This window comes from Halichoerus grypus, chromosome 6 (genome assembly GCF_964656455.1).
Source record: "Halichoerus grypus chromosome 6, mHalGry1.hap1.1, whole genome shotgun sequence".
In the NCBI taxonomy this organism is placed as follows: domain Eukaryota; kingdom Metazoa; phylum Chordata; class Mammalia; order Carnivora; family Phocidae; genus Halichoerus; species Halichoerus grypus.
Window position 1 is genome coordinate 87,337,426 of NC_135717.1, and position 18,724 is coordinate 87,356,149.

Genomic DNA, 18,724 nt, shown 5'->3' on the forward strand with positions numbered 1-18,724 from the left:
AGTGTGGCCTAGCATAGTGGTTCTCAAAGTGTGGTAGGGTGATCCCTGAGATCCCCAGGACCCTTCTAGGGATTCCCTGAGGACAAAACTATTTTCACAATAATATGTAGACACTCACTAATTACTCTCATTCTCTTAGAAATGTACGATGGAGTTTTCCGGAAGCTACACGTTATAAAAGCAACATATTAAATGCAGAAGCAGATATGAAAATCCAGTTGTTCTCTGTTAAGCCAGACATTGAAAAAACTTACAAAATTTAAACCAGTGCCACTTTTTTGTTTTAGAAACTATAGTTACTTCTTTTAAATATGTTGATTATGTTAACATGTAATGAGGTTATTATTATTTTTAAATAATTTAATAAACAAGAATTTTCTCAGTTTTAATTTTTAATAGGTGAATATTGTTATAAACCACATAATAAAAGCTTTTTGGGGCCCTCAATAATTTTTGAAAGGATAAAGGAGTCCTAATACCAAAAAGTTTGTGAACCTTTAGCTTGGCAGAAAGTACTTGGCCAAAAGTTGGTACACTTGAGTTCTAGTCAAGACTTTGCTGTGTGACTATGGACAAGTCCTTTAGCCTCTTTAATTGATTTTTTTCTTACATAAATGCTAATAATTATCCTGATCTACCTACCACACCTTAAAGAAAAATAAGATAAGTTTATATGAAAGGCTTTGAAAATATAATGTCCTATAAAATGTAAGGAATTTAATAGTTATACAACAAAACTGGTAATGGAAGAAAACACAAAGAACAGGAGTTTCTGGTGCATTAGCTGATATTCTATTCACTTTTTAATTTATTCATTTTTGCATCTCCTCCTAACAGATTCCTTTAACTTTTATTTCTGTTTCTCAATTTTTCAAACAACTATTTAAAAAAATTGTTATTGAAGTAGGTTGACATACATTGTATTAGTTTCAGATGTACAACATAGTGATTCCACAATTCTATCCATTTCTCAAAGCTCTCCACGAGATGTTTAGTCCCCATTTGCCACCATACAGCATTATTACAAGATTATTGACTATATTCCCTACTCTCTACTTTTGATCTCCATGACTTATTTATTTTATAACTAGAAATATGTACTTCTCAATCCCCTTTACCTATTTCACCCATCCCCCTACCTCTCTCCCCTCTGGCAACCACCAGTTTGTTCTCTGTATTTAAGAGTCTGTTTTGGGGCGCCTGGGTGGCTCAGTTGGTTGGGCGACTGCCTTCGGCTCAGGTCATGATCCTGGAGTCCCGGGATCGAGTCCCGCATCGGGCTCCCTGCTCGGCGGGGAGTCTGCTTCTCCCTCTGACCCTCCTCCCTCTCATGCTCTCTGTCTCTCATTCTCTCTCTTGCAAATAAATAAAATCTTAAAAAAAAAAAAAAAAAAATTTAAGAGTCTGTTTTGTTTTTTAGATTCCACATGTAAGTGAAATCCTATGTTGTCTTCCTCTGTCTGAATTACTTCATTTAGCATTATACCCTAAGCGTCCATCTATGTTGTCACAAATGGCAAGATTTCATTTTTTTATGACTAATATTCCTGTGTGTGTGTTCTAGATCTATACATCTTCTTTACCCATTCATCTATTAATGGACATTTAGGCTGCTTCCATAATTTGCCTATTATAAATGATGCCGCAATAAATATAAGGGTGCATATACCTTTTCAAATTAATGTTGTTTTCTTTAGGTAAATAGCCAGTAGTGGAATTACTGGATCATATGGTAATTCTATTTTTAATTTTTTGAGGAACCTCCAAACTGTTTTACACAGTGATTGCACCTATTTACATTCCACAACGTCTGAGAGTTCCCTTTTCTCCGCATCCCTGCCAGCACTTGATGTTTCTTATCTTTTTATTTTTTATTTATTTTTTATTTTTTTTAAAGATTTTATTTATTTATTCATGAGAGACAGAGAGAGAGAGAGAGAGAGGCAGAGGGAGAAGCAGGCTCCCAAGGAGCAGGGAGCCCGATGCGGGACTCGATCCCAGGACCCTGAGATCATGACCTGAGCCGAAGGCCGATGCTTAACCATCTGAGCCACCCAGGCGCCCCTTATCTTTTTAATACTAGTCATTCTGACTGGTGCAAGGTGATTATCTCATTGTGATTTTGATTTGCATTTCCCTGATGATTAATGATGTTGAGCATCTTTTTTATGTGTCCATGAGCCATCTGTATGTCTTTGGAAAAATGTTCAGGTCCTCTGCCCATTTTTAAATCAGATTGATTGGGTTCTTTTGGTGTTGTCTAAGTTCTTTATGTATTTTGGATATTAGCCCCTTCTCAGATATATCATTGGCAAATATCTGCTCCCATTCACTCGGTTGCCTTTTTGTTTTGTTGATGGTTTTTGTTTTTTGTTGTGCAAAACTTTTTATTTTCATATAGTCTCAGTAGTTTATTTTTGCTTTTGTTTCCCTTGCCCAAGGAGAAATATCCATAAGTATGTTGTAAGGCTGATGTCCAAAGAGATGACTGTGTTTTCTTTTATGGTTTCAGGTTGCACATTTAGGTCTTTAATTCATTTTGAGTTTACTTTTGTGTATGGAGTTAAGACAGTGGTCCAGCTTCATTCTTTTGCATGTGGCTGTCCAGTTTTCCCAGCACCGTTTATTGAAAAGACTGTCTTTTCCCTATTGTATATTCTTGGCTCCTTTGTTGTAGATTAATTGACCATATAAGTGTGGGTTTATTTCTGGGCTCTCTGTCCTGTTCCATTGATCTGTTTTTGTGCCAGTACCATACCATTTTGATTACTGTAGCTTTGTAGTATATCTTTAAGTGTGGGGGTTATGATTTGTTCTTCTTTTTCAAGATTGCTTTGGCTATTCCAGGTCTTTTGTGGTTCCTGTGTAATTTTAGGATTATTCTAGTTTCATGAAAAATGCTATTGGTATTTTGATAGGGATTGCACTGAATCTCTGGATTGCTTTGGGAAGTATGGACATTTTAACAATACTGATTTTTCCAGTCCATGCAAATGGTATATCTTTCCATTAGTGTCATCTTCAGTTTATTTCATCAATGTCTTATAGTTTTCAGAGTTTAGGTCTTTCACCTCCTTGTTTAAATTTATTCCTAGGTATTTTATTCTTTGGGATGTAAATTAATTTTTTTTAAAGATTTTATTTATTTGAGAGAGAGAGAGCACAAGCAGGGGGAGGGGCAGAAAGAGAGGGAGAAGCAATCTCCCTTGCTGAGCTGGGAGCCTGATGTGGGGCTCGATCCCAGGACCCTGGGATCATAAGCTGAGCTGAAGGCAGACACTTAACTAACTGAGCCACCCAGGAGCCCCTTGGGTGCAATTTTAATTGGGAGTTTTAAAATTTCTCTTCCTGCTATTTCATTTTTAGTGTGTAGAAGTACAACAGGTTTTTCTGTATATTAATTTTTATATCCTGCAGCTTTATTGGATTCATTTATTCTTTTTTTTTTTTAAGATTTTATTTATTTGTTTGAGAGAGAGAGCACGAGCAGGGAGAAGGGGCAAAGGGAAAGGGAGAAGGCAGGCTCCCTGCTGAGCAGGGAAGCCTGCTGTGGGGCTTGGTCCCAGGACCCTGGGATCATGACCTGAACCAAAGGCGGACACTTAACTGAGCCACCCAGGTGCCCCTCATTTATTAGTTCTAAGAGCTTTTTGGTGGAGTGTTTAGATTTTCTATATATAGCATCATGTCTTCTGCAAATAATGACAGTTTTACTTCTTTCTTACCAATTTAAATGCTTTCATTTCTTTTCCTTGTCTGATTGCTGAAGCTAGGACTTCTAGTACTATGTTGAATAAAAGTGGTGAGAGTGGACATTCTTGTCTTGTTTCTGATCTTAGAGGAAAAGCTTTCAGTTTTTCACCATTGAGTATGATGTTAGCTGTGTTTCATTTTTTTTTATGTTGAGGTATGTTCCCTAAAAACCCACTTTATTGAGAGTTTTTATCATGAATAGATGTTGTATTTATCAAATGCTGTTTCTGAATATTGAGATGATCATATGGTTTCTATCTTTTTAAGATTTTATTTATTTATTTGACAGTGAGAGAGAGCACAAGCAGGGGGAGCAGCAGAGGGCGAGGGAGAACCAGGCTCTTCGCTGAGCAGGGAGCCCGATGTGGGGCTCGATCCCAGGCCCTGGGATCATGACCTGAGCTGAAGGCAGACACTTAATGACTGAGCCACCCAGGCGCCCGAACTTTTCTTTTGTTAATATGATGTATCACATTCCCTAGTTTGTGAATAGTGAACCACCCTTGCATCTATGGAATAAATCTCACTTGACTTGAATGATCTTTTAATGTATTGTTGAATTCGGTTTGCTCATATTTTGTTGAGGAATTTTGCATCTGTGTTAATCAGGGATATTGGCCTGTGTTTTTCTTTTTTTGTAGTGTCTTTGATTTTGGTAATGGTAATGCTGGCCTTAAAGAATGAATTTAGAAGTTTTCCTTCCTCTTCTGTTTTTTGAAATAGTTTGAGAAGAATAGGCTTTCACTCTTTTTAAGATGTTTGGTACAATTCATCTGTGAAGCCATCTGCTCTTGGACTTTGGTTTGAAAGGAGCCTATTACTGTTGCTGTTGTTGTTTTTACTACTGATTCAGTTTTATAACTAGTAATTGGTTTGTTCAAATTTTCTATTCTTCCTTACTCAGTTTGGAAGATTGTATGTTTCTAGGAATTTATCCATTTCTTCTAGGATGTCCAATTTGTTGGCATATAAGTTTTCATAGTAGTCTCTTATAATCCTTTGTATTCTGTGTTGTCAGTTATTATTTCTTCTCCATTTCTTTTTTTTTTTTTTAAGATTTTATTTATTTATTTGACAGAGAGCAGAAGCTGAGGGAACGGGAGAAGGAGAAGCAGTCTCCCCGCTGAGCAGGGAGCCGGATGGATCATGACCTGAGCCGAAGGCAGAGGCTTAACCAACTGAGCCACCCGGGCGCCCCTTCTCCTCCATTTCTGATTTTGAGTCTTCTCTCTTTTTTTTCTTGATCAGTCTGGCCAGAGGTTTATCGATTTTGTTTATCTTTTCAGAGAACCAGGTCTTGGTTTCATTGATCTTTTCTCTTGTTTTTTTAGTCTCTGTTTCATTTATTTCCACTCTCATCTTTATTATTTGCTTCCTTTTACTAACTTTGGGCTTCGTCGTTCTTTTTTTTCTAGCTCCTTAGGTGTCAGGTTAGATTATTTATTTGAGATTTTTCTTGTTTTTTGAAGTAAGCCTATATCACTATAAACTTCCCTCCTAGAACTGCTTTTGCTGTGTCCCAAAGATTTTGGACCATTTCATTTCATTTGTCTCCATGTATTTTTTTATTTCCTATTTTATTTATTTATTGACTCATTGGTTGTTTAGTGGCGTGTTGTTTTAGCCTCCATGTGTTTGTATTTTTTCCAGTTCTTTTTTTTTTTTTTTAAAGATTTTTTATTTATTTATTTGACAGAGAGAGACACAGCGAGAGAGGGAACACAAGCAGGGGGAGTGGGAGAGGGAGAAGCAGGCTTCCCGCCGAGCAGGGAGCCCGATGCGGGGCTCGATCCCAGGACCCTGGGATCATGACCTGAGCCGAAGGCAGACGCTTAACGACTGAGCCACCCAGGCGCCCCTTTTTTTTTTAAGATTTTATTTATTGGGATGCCTGGGTGGCTCAGTCAGTTAAGCAGCTGCCTTCAGCTTGGGTCATGATCCCAGGATCCTGGGATCTGAGCCCCGAGTTGGGCTCCCTGCTGAGCAGGGAGCCTGCTTCTCCCTCTCCCTCTGCCCCTACACCCCAACTTGTGCACTCTCTCTCTCTCTCTCAAATAAATAAAATATTTTTTTAAAAAAGATTTTATTTATTTGTTAGAGAGACAAAGCACACAGCAGGGGAAACAGCAGGCAGAGGGAGAAGCAGACTCCTTGCCGAGCAAGGAGCCCAATCTGGGACTTGATCCCAGGATCCTGGGATCATGACCTGAGCTGAAGGCAGACACTTAAGGGCCTAAGCCACCCAGGCATCCCTCCAGTTCTTTCCATGTAATTGATTTCTAGTTTCATACCATTGTGGTTGGAAAAGATGCTTGATATGATTTCAGTCTTCTTAAATTTATTAAGACTTGTTTTGCGGCCTAATGTATCATCTTCCTGGAGGATGTTTCATATACCCTTAAAAAGAATGTATATTCTGCGGCACCTGAGTGGCCTAGTCAGTTAAGCGTCTGCCTTTGGCTCAGGTCATGATCCCAGGGTCCTGGGATTGAGCCCCGCATCGGGCTCCCTCCTCAGCGGGGAGTCTGCTTGTCCCTCTCCCTCTGCCCCTCCCTCTTGCTTGTGCTCTCTTGCTCGCTTGCTGTCAAATAAGTAAGTAAATAAATAAATCTTTGAAGGAAAAAAATGGATATTCAGCCATCTTTGGATGGAATGTTCTGTGTGTATCTGTTAGGGCCATCTGATGTAATGTGTTGTTCAAAGCCATTGTGTTTCTTTATTGATTTTCTGTCTGAATGATTTATCCATTGATGTAACTGTGATGTTAAAGTCCCCTACTCTTCATTTTCTTCCTTTATGTCTGTTAGTATTTGCTTCATGTATTTAGGTGCTCCAGTGTTGGGTGCATCAATATTATAATTGCTATATCCTCTTATTGGATTGATCCCTTTATCATTATGTAATGCCCTTCTTTGTCCCTGGCTGCAACCTTTGTTTTAAAGTCAGACAATCATTGTAATTATTAAAAGAAATTAAATAAATACATTTTCCAAAGGTTTCATTCAAGAAGGGATTTATATTCTTGATACCTTGAAATAGTGTCTTATGGTCAGGAGCCGTATTCTAGAGAAACCACTTACTAGTCACTATGTGACTTTAGGAAAGTTACTTAATCTCTCTGTGTCTTAAGTTTCTTACCTATGAAATGGGACTAATAATACCTTACTTTCTAGTGCAATTATGAGTATGAAAATAATGCATATGAGACATTTTGCTGAGTACTTGGTATATAATAGATGCTCCGTAAATGATGGTTGCTATGATTGTCATTAGCATATAACAAAAGATGGAAGATTAAATTTTAGTCTCCTACCCTGTCTTCACTGAACTTATTAAGTTACTTATAAAACAAGTTTGTTAATAGTAACTTCCATTTCATTTCTTTTTTTTTTTTTTTTTTTTTCTGTTTGAAGGGCTATTGAGTGGCCAGACTTCCCCAACAAATACCAAATTGGAGAAATTGGATTCTCAGCAGGTGTTACAGCTCTGCCTTCGATATCAGGATCATCTTCATCAGTGCGCAGAGGCCGTTGCCTTTGATCAGAATGCTTTGGTTAAACGAATCAAAGAGGTAATGTACTGTGGGAAAATAAAATCACCGGCTCATATTGTGATTTCCTCCGACTCCCAAGTCCTTTTCTACCGGGAAGTAGAGCCAGTGATGCAGGCTTTATGGGGAATAGTCATTTTCTGATTTAGTCTTGACATTTGTCCCCATTGCTTTGGATAGATTGTCTTTCCTAGCAGTAAAATGTAATGATGAAAAGGAGTAGTCCATGGAGCTGGAATGTGAAACCTGGTTCACCACTTCTTTGCTTGGATAAGTTACTGAACTTCTCCTGGTCTCAGTTTTCTTTTTTTTTTTTTTTTTTTAAAGATTTTATTTATTTATTTGAGAGAGAGAGAATGAGAGAGAGCACATGAGAGGGGGGAGGGTCAGAGGGGGAAGCAGACTCCCTGCCGAGCAGGGAGCCCGATGCGGGACTCGATCCCGGGACTCCAGGATCATGACCTGAGCCGAAGGCAGTCGCTTAACCAACTGAGCCACCCAGGCGCCCCCTGGTCTCAGTTTTCTGATCTGAAAAAGAGTAGTAACCTATCCCAAGGGTTGAATGAAGATTAAAATTGCTCAGTAAGTGTTAGCTGCTATTAGTATGTAAAGTCCTGCCATACTAATCTGCTCTAGCTGATTCAAATCTTTGAATTGACTTTAGCTGTTTCCTATATGAAATTTATATTTTGTTTTCCAATAGGGTATGAGAGCAGGAGCCTTGATATCTCTTTCAATTATTTTTTCACAGTATGAGCACATGAAAAGCTCAGTGATTTTTATTGGTTGAATGAAAATAATTATGCTTATTATATCCACAAGGTTTTTGTGAGGGAAGGAACAAGGTAATTCCTGTGAAAGGACTTAGAAAACTGAAGTGTGTTCTACAGATGTTTAGTAATTATTAAGAATAATAAGGTACTTCAGTTAAACACTGAAATATATCATTGACTGGGCTGCTGCATGGTATAGTACATACATTTTCTAAAGTTTTCAGTAAAGAAGGGATTAAGATTCCTGATACCTTGAAGTAGTTTCATATAAAGAAAAGGTCAGGAGCTCAATCTTGGAGAAACCACTCATGTTAATGGCAGCTCCTGGAGTTGTTTAACAAAATAGTCCTGGTCATTGACTCAGGCACAAGAAGAAGATGGATATGAGGAAGCACACAAGTAAAGGGTTGAGAATCACTGCAAATAGATGTCGTAAATCCTTGAGATTACAAAGTTGTCGCTAGGTATATTGATAGATTTAAATTTGCCAACACCTCTAATATTTTACTACTTACCTTTCATAAAATATATACATATATGTTTCTCTCATGGCTTAAATACTTTTATTTGGAAGAGCATTCCAAATTGTCATTTTATATTTTCATATTGGTTGGCATTGTTGTGGCCTTTCAAATATTATAAACATATTTTACTATATTATGATCTATAGAGATTTAAATCCCAGATGTGATTGTGTTTGTTTTAATACTTAGTTTTTCTCTCCTGCCGGTAGGTCTAGGATGTGGTCTGTAAATCATTATTTTAATAAGCTTATCAAACGATACTGAATCCATTCTCCATTACCTGAGATTTGGGAACCACTGGTCTAGAGCACTGTTTTCCAAAATAAATTCTACAAAATTAGTCCCATGTGAAGAAGGTCAAACTTTTTGCATATTCCATCACCACCCTTGGAAAGTCACAATGCATATTATCTTTTTAAAAGTTCTTAGGGGGCGCCTGGGTGGCTCAGTTGGTTAAGCAACTGCCTTCGGCTCAGGTCATGATCCTGGAGTCCCAGGATCGAGTCCCGCATCGGGCTCCCTGCTCAGCAGGGGGTCTGCTTCTCTCTCTGACCCTCCTCTCTCTCATGCTCTCTCTCAATAAATAAATAAAAATCTTTAAAAAAAAAAAAGTTCTTAGGAATCTTATAGGAAATAAAACTGGTGTTTTTCTTTTTTATTATTATTAATTTTTAAAAAATTTTTTATTTTGTTAATCACCATACATTACATCATTAGTTTTTGATGTGTTCCATGATTCATTTTTTGCGTATTACACCCAGTGCTCCATTCAGTACGTGCCCTCTTTAATACCTATCACCAGCTAACCCATCCCCCCACCCCCCTTCCCTCTACCACCCTCAGTTTGTTTCTTAGAGTCCATAGTCTCTCATGGTTCATCTCCCCCTCCGAATCCACCCCCCTTCATTTTTCCCTTCCTGCTATCTTCTTCTTCTTTTTTTTTTTTAACATATAATGTATTTGTTTCAGAGGTACAGGTCTGTGATTCAACAGTCTTACACAATTCACAGCGCTCACCATAGCACATACCCTCCCCAATGTCTATCACCCAGCCACCCCATTCCCCTGCCCCCCACCACAACAGCAACCCTCAGTTTGTTTCCTGAGATTTAAGAATTCCTCTTATCAGTGAGATCATATGATACATGTCTTTCTCTGATTGACTTATTTCGCTCAGCATAATACCCTCCAGTTCCATCCGCGTCGTGGCAAATGGCAAGATTTCATTCCTTTTGATGGCTGCATAATATTCCATTGTGTGTGTGTGTGTGTGTGTGTGTGTGTGTGTGTGTGTGTATGTATATATATATATACATACATATGTAGGTATATACATACCTACATGTAGGTATATACATACATACATATATATACCACATCTTCTTTATCCATTCATCTCTCGATGGACATCTTGGCTCTTTTCATAGTTTGGCTATTGTGGACATTGCTGCTTTAAACATCGGGGTGCACGTACCCCTTCAGATCACTACATTTGTATCTTTGGGGTAAATACCCGGTAGTGCAATTGCTGGGTCATAGGGTAGCTCTATTTTCAACTTTTTGAGGAACCTCCACACTGTTTTCCAGAGTGGCTGCACCAGGTTGCATTCCCACCAACAGTGTAAGAGGGTTCCCCTTTCTCTGCATCCCCTCCAACCTCTGTCATTTTCCTGACTTGTTAATTTTAGCCATTCTGACTGGTGTGAGGTGGTATCTCATTCAGGTTTTGATTTGGATTTCCCTGATGCGGAGCGATGTTGAGCACTTTTTCATGTGTCTGTTGGCCATTTGGATGTCTTCTTTGGAAAAATGTCTGTTCGTGTCTTCTGCCCATTTCTTGATTGGATCATTTGTTCTTTGGGTGTTGAGTTTGATAAGTTCTTTATCGATTTTGGGTACTAGCCCTTTATCTGATACATCATTTACAAATATCTTCTCCCATTCTGTCGGTTGTCTTTTGGTTTTGTTGACTTCTTTTGCTGTGCAAAAGCTTTTATCTTGATGAAGTCCCAGTAGTTCAATTTTGCCCTTGCTTCCCTTGCCTTTGGGGATGTTTCTAGGAGGAAGTTGCTGCAGCTGAGGTTGAAGAGGTTGCTGCCTGTGTTCTCCTTTAGGATTTTGATGGACTCCTGTCTCACATTTAGGTCTTTCGTCCATTTGGAGTCTATTTTTGTGTGTGGTGTAAGGAAATGGTCCAGTTTCATTCTTCTGCATGTGGCTGTCCAATTTTCCCACCACCATTTGTTGAAGAGACTGTCTTTTTTCCACTGGACATTCTTTCCTGCTTTGTTGAAGATTAGTTGACCATAGAGTTGAGGGTCCATTTCTGGGCTCTTTATTCTGTTTCGTTGATCTATGTGTCTGTTTTTATGCCAGTACCATACTGTCTTGATGATGACAGCTCTGTAATAGAGCTTGAAGTCCGGAATTGTGATGCCACCAGCTTTGCTTTTCTTTTTCAGCATTCCTCTGGCTATTCAGGGTCTTATCTGGTTCCATACAAATTTTAGGATTATTTGTTCCATTTCTTTGAAAAAAGTTGATGGTATTTTGACAGGGATTGTATTAAATATGTAGATTGTTCTAGGTAGCATTGACATCTTCACAATATTTGTTCTTCCAATCCATGAGCATGGAACGTTTTTCCATTTCTTTGTGTCTTCCTCAATTTCGTTCATGAGTAGTCTATAGTTTTCTGAGTACAGATCCTTTGCCTCTTTGGTTAGATTTATTCCTGGGTATCTTATGGTTTTGGGTGCAATTGTAAATGGGATCGACTCCTTAATTTCTCTTTCTTCTGTCTTGTTGTTGGTGTATAGGAATGCCACTGATTTCTGTGCATTGATTTTATATCCTGCCACTTCACTGAATTCCTGTATGAGTTCTAGCAGTTTTGGGGTGGAGTCTTTGGGTTTCCCACATAAAGTATCATATCGTCTGCAAAGAGTGAGAGTTTGACGACTTCTTTGCCGATTCGGATGCCTTTTATTTTTTTGTTGTCTGATTGCTGTGGCTAGGACTTCTAATACTATGTTGAATAGCAGTGGTGATAGTGGACATCCCTGCCGTGTTCCTGACCTTAGGGGGAAAGTTCTCTGGTTTTCCCCATTGAGAATGGTATTCGCTGTGGGTTTTTCATGGATGGCTTTTACGATATTGAGGTATGTACCCTCTATCCCTATACTCTGAAGAGTTTTGATCAAGAAAGGATGCTGTACTTTGTCAAATGCTTTTTCTGCATCTATTGAGAGGATCATATGGTTCTTGTTCTCTCTTTTATTAATGTATTGTATCACATTGATTTGTGGATGTTGAACCAACCTTGCAGCCCAGGGATAAATCTGACTTGGTCGTGGTGAATAATCCTTTTGATGTACTGTTGGATCCTATTGGCTAGTATTTTGGTGAGAATTTTTGCCTCTGTGTTCATCAAGGATATTGGTCTGTAATTCTCCTTTTTGATGGGGTCTTTGCCTGGTTTTGGGATCAAGGTAATGGTGGCCTCATAAAATGAATTTGGAAGTTTTCCTTCCATTTCTATTTTTTGGAACAGTTTCAGAAGAATAGGTATTAATTTTTCTTTAAATGTTTGGTAGAATTCCCCTGGGAAGCCATCTGGCCCTGGGCTTTTTGTTTGTTGGGAGATTTTTGATGACTGCTTCAATTTCCTTAGTGGTTATAGGTCTGTTCAGGTTTTCTATTTCTTCCTGGTTCAGTTTTGGTAGTTAATACATCTCTCGGAATGCATCCATTTCTTCCAGATTATCTAATTTGCTGGCATAGAGTTGCTCATAATATGTTCTTATAATTGTATTTCTTTGGTGTTGGTTGTGATCTCTCCTCTTTCATTCATGATTTTGTTGATTTGGGTCCTTTCTCTTTTCTTTTTGTTAAGTCTGGCCAGGGGTTTATCAGTCTTGTTAATTCTTTCAAAGAACCAGCTCCTAGTTTCGTTGATCTGTTCTACTGTTCTTTTGGTATCTATTTCATTGATTTCTGCTCTTATCTTTATTATTTCTCTTCTCCTGCTGGGTTTAGGCTTTATTTCCTCTTCTTTCTCCAGCTCCTTTAGGTGTAGGGTTAGGTTGTGTATTTGAGACCTTTCTTGTTTCTTGAGAAAGGCTTGTATTGCTATATACTTTCTCTTAGGACTGCCTTTTCTGCATCCCAAAGATTTTGAACAGTTGTGTTTTCATTTGTTTCCATGAATTTTTTAAATTCTTCTTTAATTTCCTGGTTGACCCATTCATTCTTTAGTAGGATGCTCTTTAGCCTCCCTGTATTTGACTTCTTTCCGACTTTCCTCTTGTGATGAGTTCTAGTTTCAAAGCATTGTGGTCTGAAAATATGCAGGGAATGATCCCAATCTTTTGGTACCGGTTGAGACCTGATTTGTGACCTAGGATGTGATCTATTCTGGAGAATGTTCCATGGGCACTAGAGAAGAATGTGTATTCTGTTGCTTTGGGATGGAATGTTCTGAATATAACTGTGAAGTCCATTTGGTCCAGTGTGTCATTTAAAGTCTTTATTTCCTTGTTGATCTTTTGCTTAGATGATCTGTCCATTTCAGTGAGGGGGATGTTAAAGTCCCCTACTATTATTGTATTGTTGTCAATGTGTTTCTTTGCTTTTGTTATTAATTGGCTTATATAATTGGCTGCTCCCATGTTAGGGGCATAGATATTTACAATTGTTAGATCTTCTTGTTGGATAGACCCTTTAAGTAGGATATTGTGTCCCTCCTCATCTCTTATTATAGTCTTTGGTTTAAAATCTAATTTGTCTGATATAAGGATTGCCACCCCAGCTTTCTTTTGGTGTCCATTGGCATGGTAAATGGTTTTCCACCCCTTCACTTTCAATCTGGGGGTGTCTTTGGGTCTAAAATGAGTCTCTTGCAGACAGCATATCGATGGGTCTTGTTTTTTTATCCAGGCTGATAGCCTGTGTCTTTTGATTGGGGCATTTAGCCCATTTACATTCAGAGTAACTATTGAAAGATATGAATTTAGTGCCATTGTATTGCCTGTAAGGTGACTGTTACTGTATATTGTCGGTGTTCCTTTCTGGTCTATGTCGCTTTTAGGCTCTCTCTTTGCTTAGAGGACCCCTTTCAATATTTCTTGTAGGGCTTGTTTCATGTTTGCAAATCCGTTTAGTTTTTGTTTGTCCTGGAAACTTTTTATCTCTCCTATTTTCAGTGACAGCCTAGCTGGATATAGTATTCTTGGCTGCATATTTTTCTCATTTAGTGCTCTGTTTATATCACGCCAGTCCTTTGTGGCCTGCCAGGTCTCTGTGGATAGATCTGTTGCCAGTCTAATGTTTCTACCATTGTAGGTTACAGATCTCTTCCCCCGAGCTGCTTTCAGGATTTTCTGTTTGTCTCTGAGACTGGTAAGTTTTACTATTAGATGTCGGGGTTTTGACCTATTTTTACTGATTTTGAGGGGGGGTTCTGTGTGCCTCCTGGATTTTGATGACTGTTTCCTTCCCCAAATTAGGGAAGTTCTCTGCTATAAGTTGCTCCAATATACCTTCTGCTCCTCTCTCTCTTTCTTCTTCTGAGATCCCAATTATTCTAACATTGTTTCGTCTTATGGTATCACTTATCTCTCGAATTCTGCCCTAGTGATCCAATAGTTGTTTATCTCTCTTTTTCTCAGCTTCTTTATTTTTCATCATTTGGTCTTCTGTATCACTCATTCTCTCTTTTGCCTCGTTTATCCTAGCAGTTAGAGTCTCCATTTTTGATTGCACCTCATTAATAGCCTTTTTGATTTCGAATTGGTTAGATTTTAGTTCTTTTACTTCTCCAGAAAGGGTTTCTCTAATATCTTCCATGCTTTTTTCAAGCCCAGCTAGTATCTTTAAAATCATCATTCTGAACTCTAGTTCCAATATCGTACTAATGTCTGTATTGATTAGATCCCTGGCAGTCAGTACTGTCTCTTGTTCTTTTTTTTGAGGTGATTTTTTCCGTCTTGTCATTTTGTCCAGAAGAGAATAGATGGATGAGAGAACAAAATGCTAACAGGGTAACAACGACCCCAGAAAAATACACACTAAACAAATCAGAAGAGACCTGAAACCAGGGGAAAAGAAAGGGAAAGAAAGAAAAAAGAAAAAGATAAAACAGACAAACAAAAAACAGAATATGATCAAATATGATCAGGCTGGTGCATAGATCAGTGCCACACAGTAGATTTTGGGCATATTTGGTCTGTTAGAAGAGAGTGCCTCCCAAAATTTTAAAGAAAGAAAAGCTTATATATGTACAAAAATAAGGGTAAATACGATGAAGGGATGGAATATGATTGTAAAGATGAAAATTATAAAAGATTTTATAAAAGGAATTGATAAGAAGTTGGTTGAAAAGAAGGATTTAAAAAAAAAGGGGGGGAGAGAATGTGATCAGGCAGGAGACTAGAATAAAGCCATACACTAGAGATTTAGGGTGTGTTTTGGTTTGTTAGAAGAAACTGTATCCCAAAATTTAAAGAGAGAACAACTTATATATATATATACCAAAAATAAGGTTAACTACTATGAAGAGATAGAATATGACTCTAAAAATGAAAAATAAAAAAGATTTTTTAAAAAAGGGACTGATAAGATGTTGGTTGAAAAAGGGAAAAAGAAAAATAAAAAAAATTAACTTTGAGGGGCGCCTGGGTGGCTCAGTTGGTTAAGCGACTGCCTTTGGCTCAGGTCATGATCCTGGAGTCCCAGGATCGAGTCCCGCGACAGGCTCCCTGCTCAACAGGGAGTCTGCTTCTCCCTCTGACCTTCCCCCCCTCATGTGCTCTCTCTCTCTCATTCTCTCTCTCAAATAAATAAATAAAATCTTTAAAAAAAAAAGTTAACTTTGAAAGACTAAAGAATCATGGTAAAAAAGCCATGAATTCCATGTGCAGTATTCCCCTAGTGCTGGAGTTCTGCCGTTCTCATTGATCGGTAAACTTGGTCTTGGCTGGCTGTTCTTGCTGATCTTCTGGGGGAGGGGCCTGTTGCCGTTGTTCCCAAATGTCCTTGCAGAGGCGGAATTGCCCTGCCCTTGCCAGGTCCAGGCTAAGTAATCAGCTTGGGTTTGCTCTCGGGAGCTTTTGTTCCCTGCAAGCTTTCCCTACAGCTTTGGAGGACAAGAGTGAAAACGGCGGCCTCCCAGTCTCCGCCCCGGAGGAGCCGAGAACTCGGAGCCCCGCTCCTCAGTGCGCCCCCAGAGAGAAGCAGTCAGTCACTCCCGTCTCCCCATCTCCGGCCGCACTCCGTGCTCACCCGGCCTGTGACCGAGCGTTTCTATCTCTGGCACCCAACTCGGTGTGGAGTCGCCAAACCCAGCAGATCCCTGTGGTGCGCTCCTGCGCCCTTCCTCCCGGGGGAGGAAGGGGAGTCTCCCCAGATCTGCCACTTGTTGGGTCCCTGCTGGAGGAGCAGTGGCCCGACTGTGCCGCGGATCACGGTTTATGGCGACCCCAAGCTGAGAGCCCACTCCTCGGCTCCGTCTCTGCAGCCGGCTTCCCCGCTCCGATACCTGGGAGCTCTGCCGCACTCAGGCACCCCTGGTCTTTCTGTGATCCCGAGGGTCCTGAGACCACACTGTCCCACCGAGGGTTCCAACCCCCGCTTAGCCACTGGAGCGACATCCCTCAGCAGAGCAGGCTTCTAAAAGTTCCGATTTTGTGCCCCGCTGCTCTATCACTTGCCAGAAGTGGCCAACAGAGGCCCCCTTCCCCGCTTTCTATCCTCGAATATCGCCTCGGATTCACTTCTCCGCATGTCCTACCTTCCAGAAAGTCGTCACTTTTCTGTTCAGAGAGTTGCTGCTATTCTTTTCTTCGATCTCCTGTTGAGTTTGTAGGTGTTCAGGATGGTTTGATCCCTATGTAGCTGAATTCCTGGGACCAGACAAAATTTGGGTCTCCTACTCCTCTGCCATCTTGCTCCTCTGACCAAAGTTCCAATTCTTTAAATAAGATTTTCTAATGTACATTTTTTCCCTCAAACTCAACTCAGATCCATCCTTTCATATATTCATGCAAATGTGATCTTCAACTCAGTTGAGACTGGCCTGGTTCAACATGATTTGGGTATCCCAAAATAATTTCAAGACTGAAGGACAGTTACCATCCCATGTCAGAAGATTTAACCTTTTTCTTTGTTTTCTTCTGGTCTAAGCATCTGACACCCTCAGGAGTCTGGAAATTGAAAATCTATTATTTATTTTTTTTAATATTTTATTATTTATTTGACAGATAGCGAGAGAGGGAACACAAGCAGGGGGAGTGGGAGAGGGAGAAGCAGGCTCTCTGCTGAGCAGGGAGCCCTATGCAGGGTTAGATCACAGTACCCCGGGATCATGAACTGAGCCGAAGGGAGTCACTTAACCAACTGAGCCACCCAGTCGCCCCAAAACTGGTGTTTTTCAAACCTATCTGATCCCAGAACCCTTATCTTAGGTAACATCTTACAGAGGTAGTGTTTTTTAGTACATTCTTTGGGAATTGCTTTTGTAGACACAAGACCTTACAATTTTTGATTACCGTGCTAGAAATTAACTATGATGTTAACTCTTAGGAGGTTTTAGAACAGTAAATCTATTTCATAAGGCTTCTCGTCTTTTTGAAAGGTCTTTAGTACATTTCTGTTGTTTTGTAGTTTAGGAAAGTGTAATACAGAAAGATTAAACTAGTAGCTCAGCATCAAAGAGCAGGTATTTTGTAGCTTGTTGTACTAGATAGAGCTCCTCATTATACCTCATTTCCAAGACTCTCAAGCAGTATTTCTTGGCCCTGAATATATGTTAGAATCACCTGGGAATTTCTACCTCCAGTATTTAGGATGGAAAATTTTATGCACACACACACTGAAGTAGACAAATATTGTGAATCTTCATGTACTCATTGCCCAGCTACTCACTACAGGCATCAATTTGTGTAAGGTCCTGTTTCGTTTATACCCCGACTCACTCCCTGCCACCTCTCCAACTGATCTATTTTGCAGTAAATCTCAGGCATATAATTTCATTCATAAACATTTAAGTATGTATCTTTTTTTTAAGAGAGAGTACAAGCAGCATGGGGGTGCAGAGGGAGAGGGAGAGAATCTTAAGCAGGCTCCATGTGGGGCTCAATCTCAGGACCCTGAGATCATGACCTAAGCCAAAATTAAGAGTTGGAAGCTTAAGCTTAACCGACTGAGCCACCCAGACGCCCCTAAGTCTATATCATTAAAAGTAAAGGACTCTTTTAGACTTAGAGAAAAGTCACAAAAATAATTTAGAGAGTTCCTCTATACCCCTCACACAGCTTCCTCTAAAGTGAGCATTTTACAGAACCTTAGTGCAATGATCAGAATTAGGAAATTAATATCAGTACCACATAAGTAACTAAGCGGAGACCTTATTTGAATTTCATCAGTTTTTCCACTAAGAGAGCCTTTTCCAAAACACAGCCATAATGCTGTTGTCATACCTAAAATAATAATACCTTCATTTATCAGTATAGCTGAAGTGCTTTTAAGAAGTAACTGATGTATAGGTCTCACTCTAAACCAGTTAGATACAATTCTTTGAAGGGTGGTGAGTGGAGAAGGGAGGAAGCTAGGCATTGGTATTTATGGAAGTGCTCTAGATGATTCTAACATGTGACTAGGGTTGAGAACCAGTGTTTTGGAGCATTCATTTTAAACAAACTGAGTTTAAAATTGTTTGAGGAACTTTGGGATTCACTTTGAGTGCTACCTGGGGTTGTTACAGAACAGAGAAAGGACAGTACCCATGGTATGCGGTACCTTGGTAGTTCTCTGAAGGTGAAGGAGGTGAGCACTGTTCTAGGGTTTTCATTAGTGACTTGGCATCTCTGTTGGTAAGTGCTAGCAAACTCCTAAAACATACACATCCATCTGTGCTCACTTCTAACCTCTGGGTTGAAATTAGTCACTTCCAAATGAATAAAGCAGAGGATGTAGTTTTGATATAACACCAACTCTCTAATATTATTCCAGATGTTTCCTGGAAATTTGGTTGCAAGTGTGAGGAAGTAACATAATGCTGTATGTGTTGAAAAGTAAGGAACTTAATAACCTTAGAGAATATGTATTAGTGGAAGTGTAGAACCTGG

General features: G+C 39.4%; 1 protein-coding gene across 2 annotated transcripts in view; it reads left to right on the forward strand.

Annotated features, from left to right (window-relative positions):
• Positions 1–18,724, forward strand: part of BORCS5 (BLOC-1 related complex subunit 5) — a 101,821-nt gene that overhangs the window by 62,054 nt on the left and 21,043 nt on the right. For both annotated transcript variants that reach the window (XM_078075621.1, XM_036076233.2), the window contains exon 3: positions 7,167–7,324. In XM_078075621.1, the coding sequence (XP_077931747.1) occupies positions 7,167–7,324 (158 nt within the window). The remainder of the gene's footprint in view (positions 1–7,166; positions 7,325–18,724) is intronic.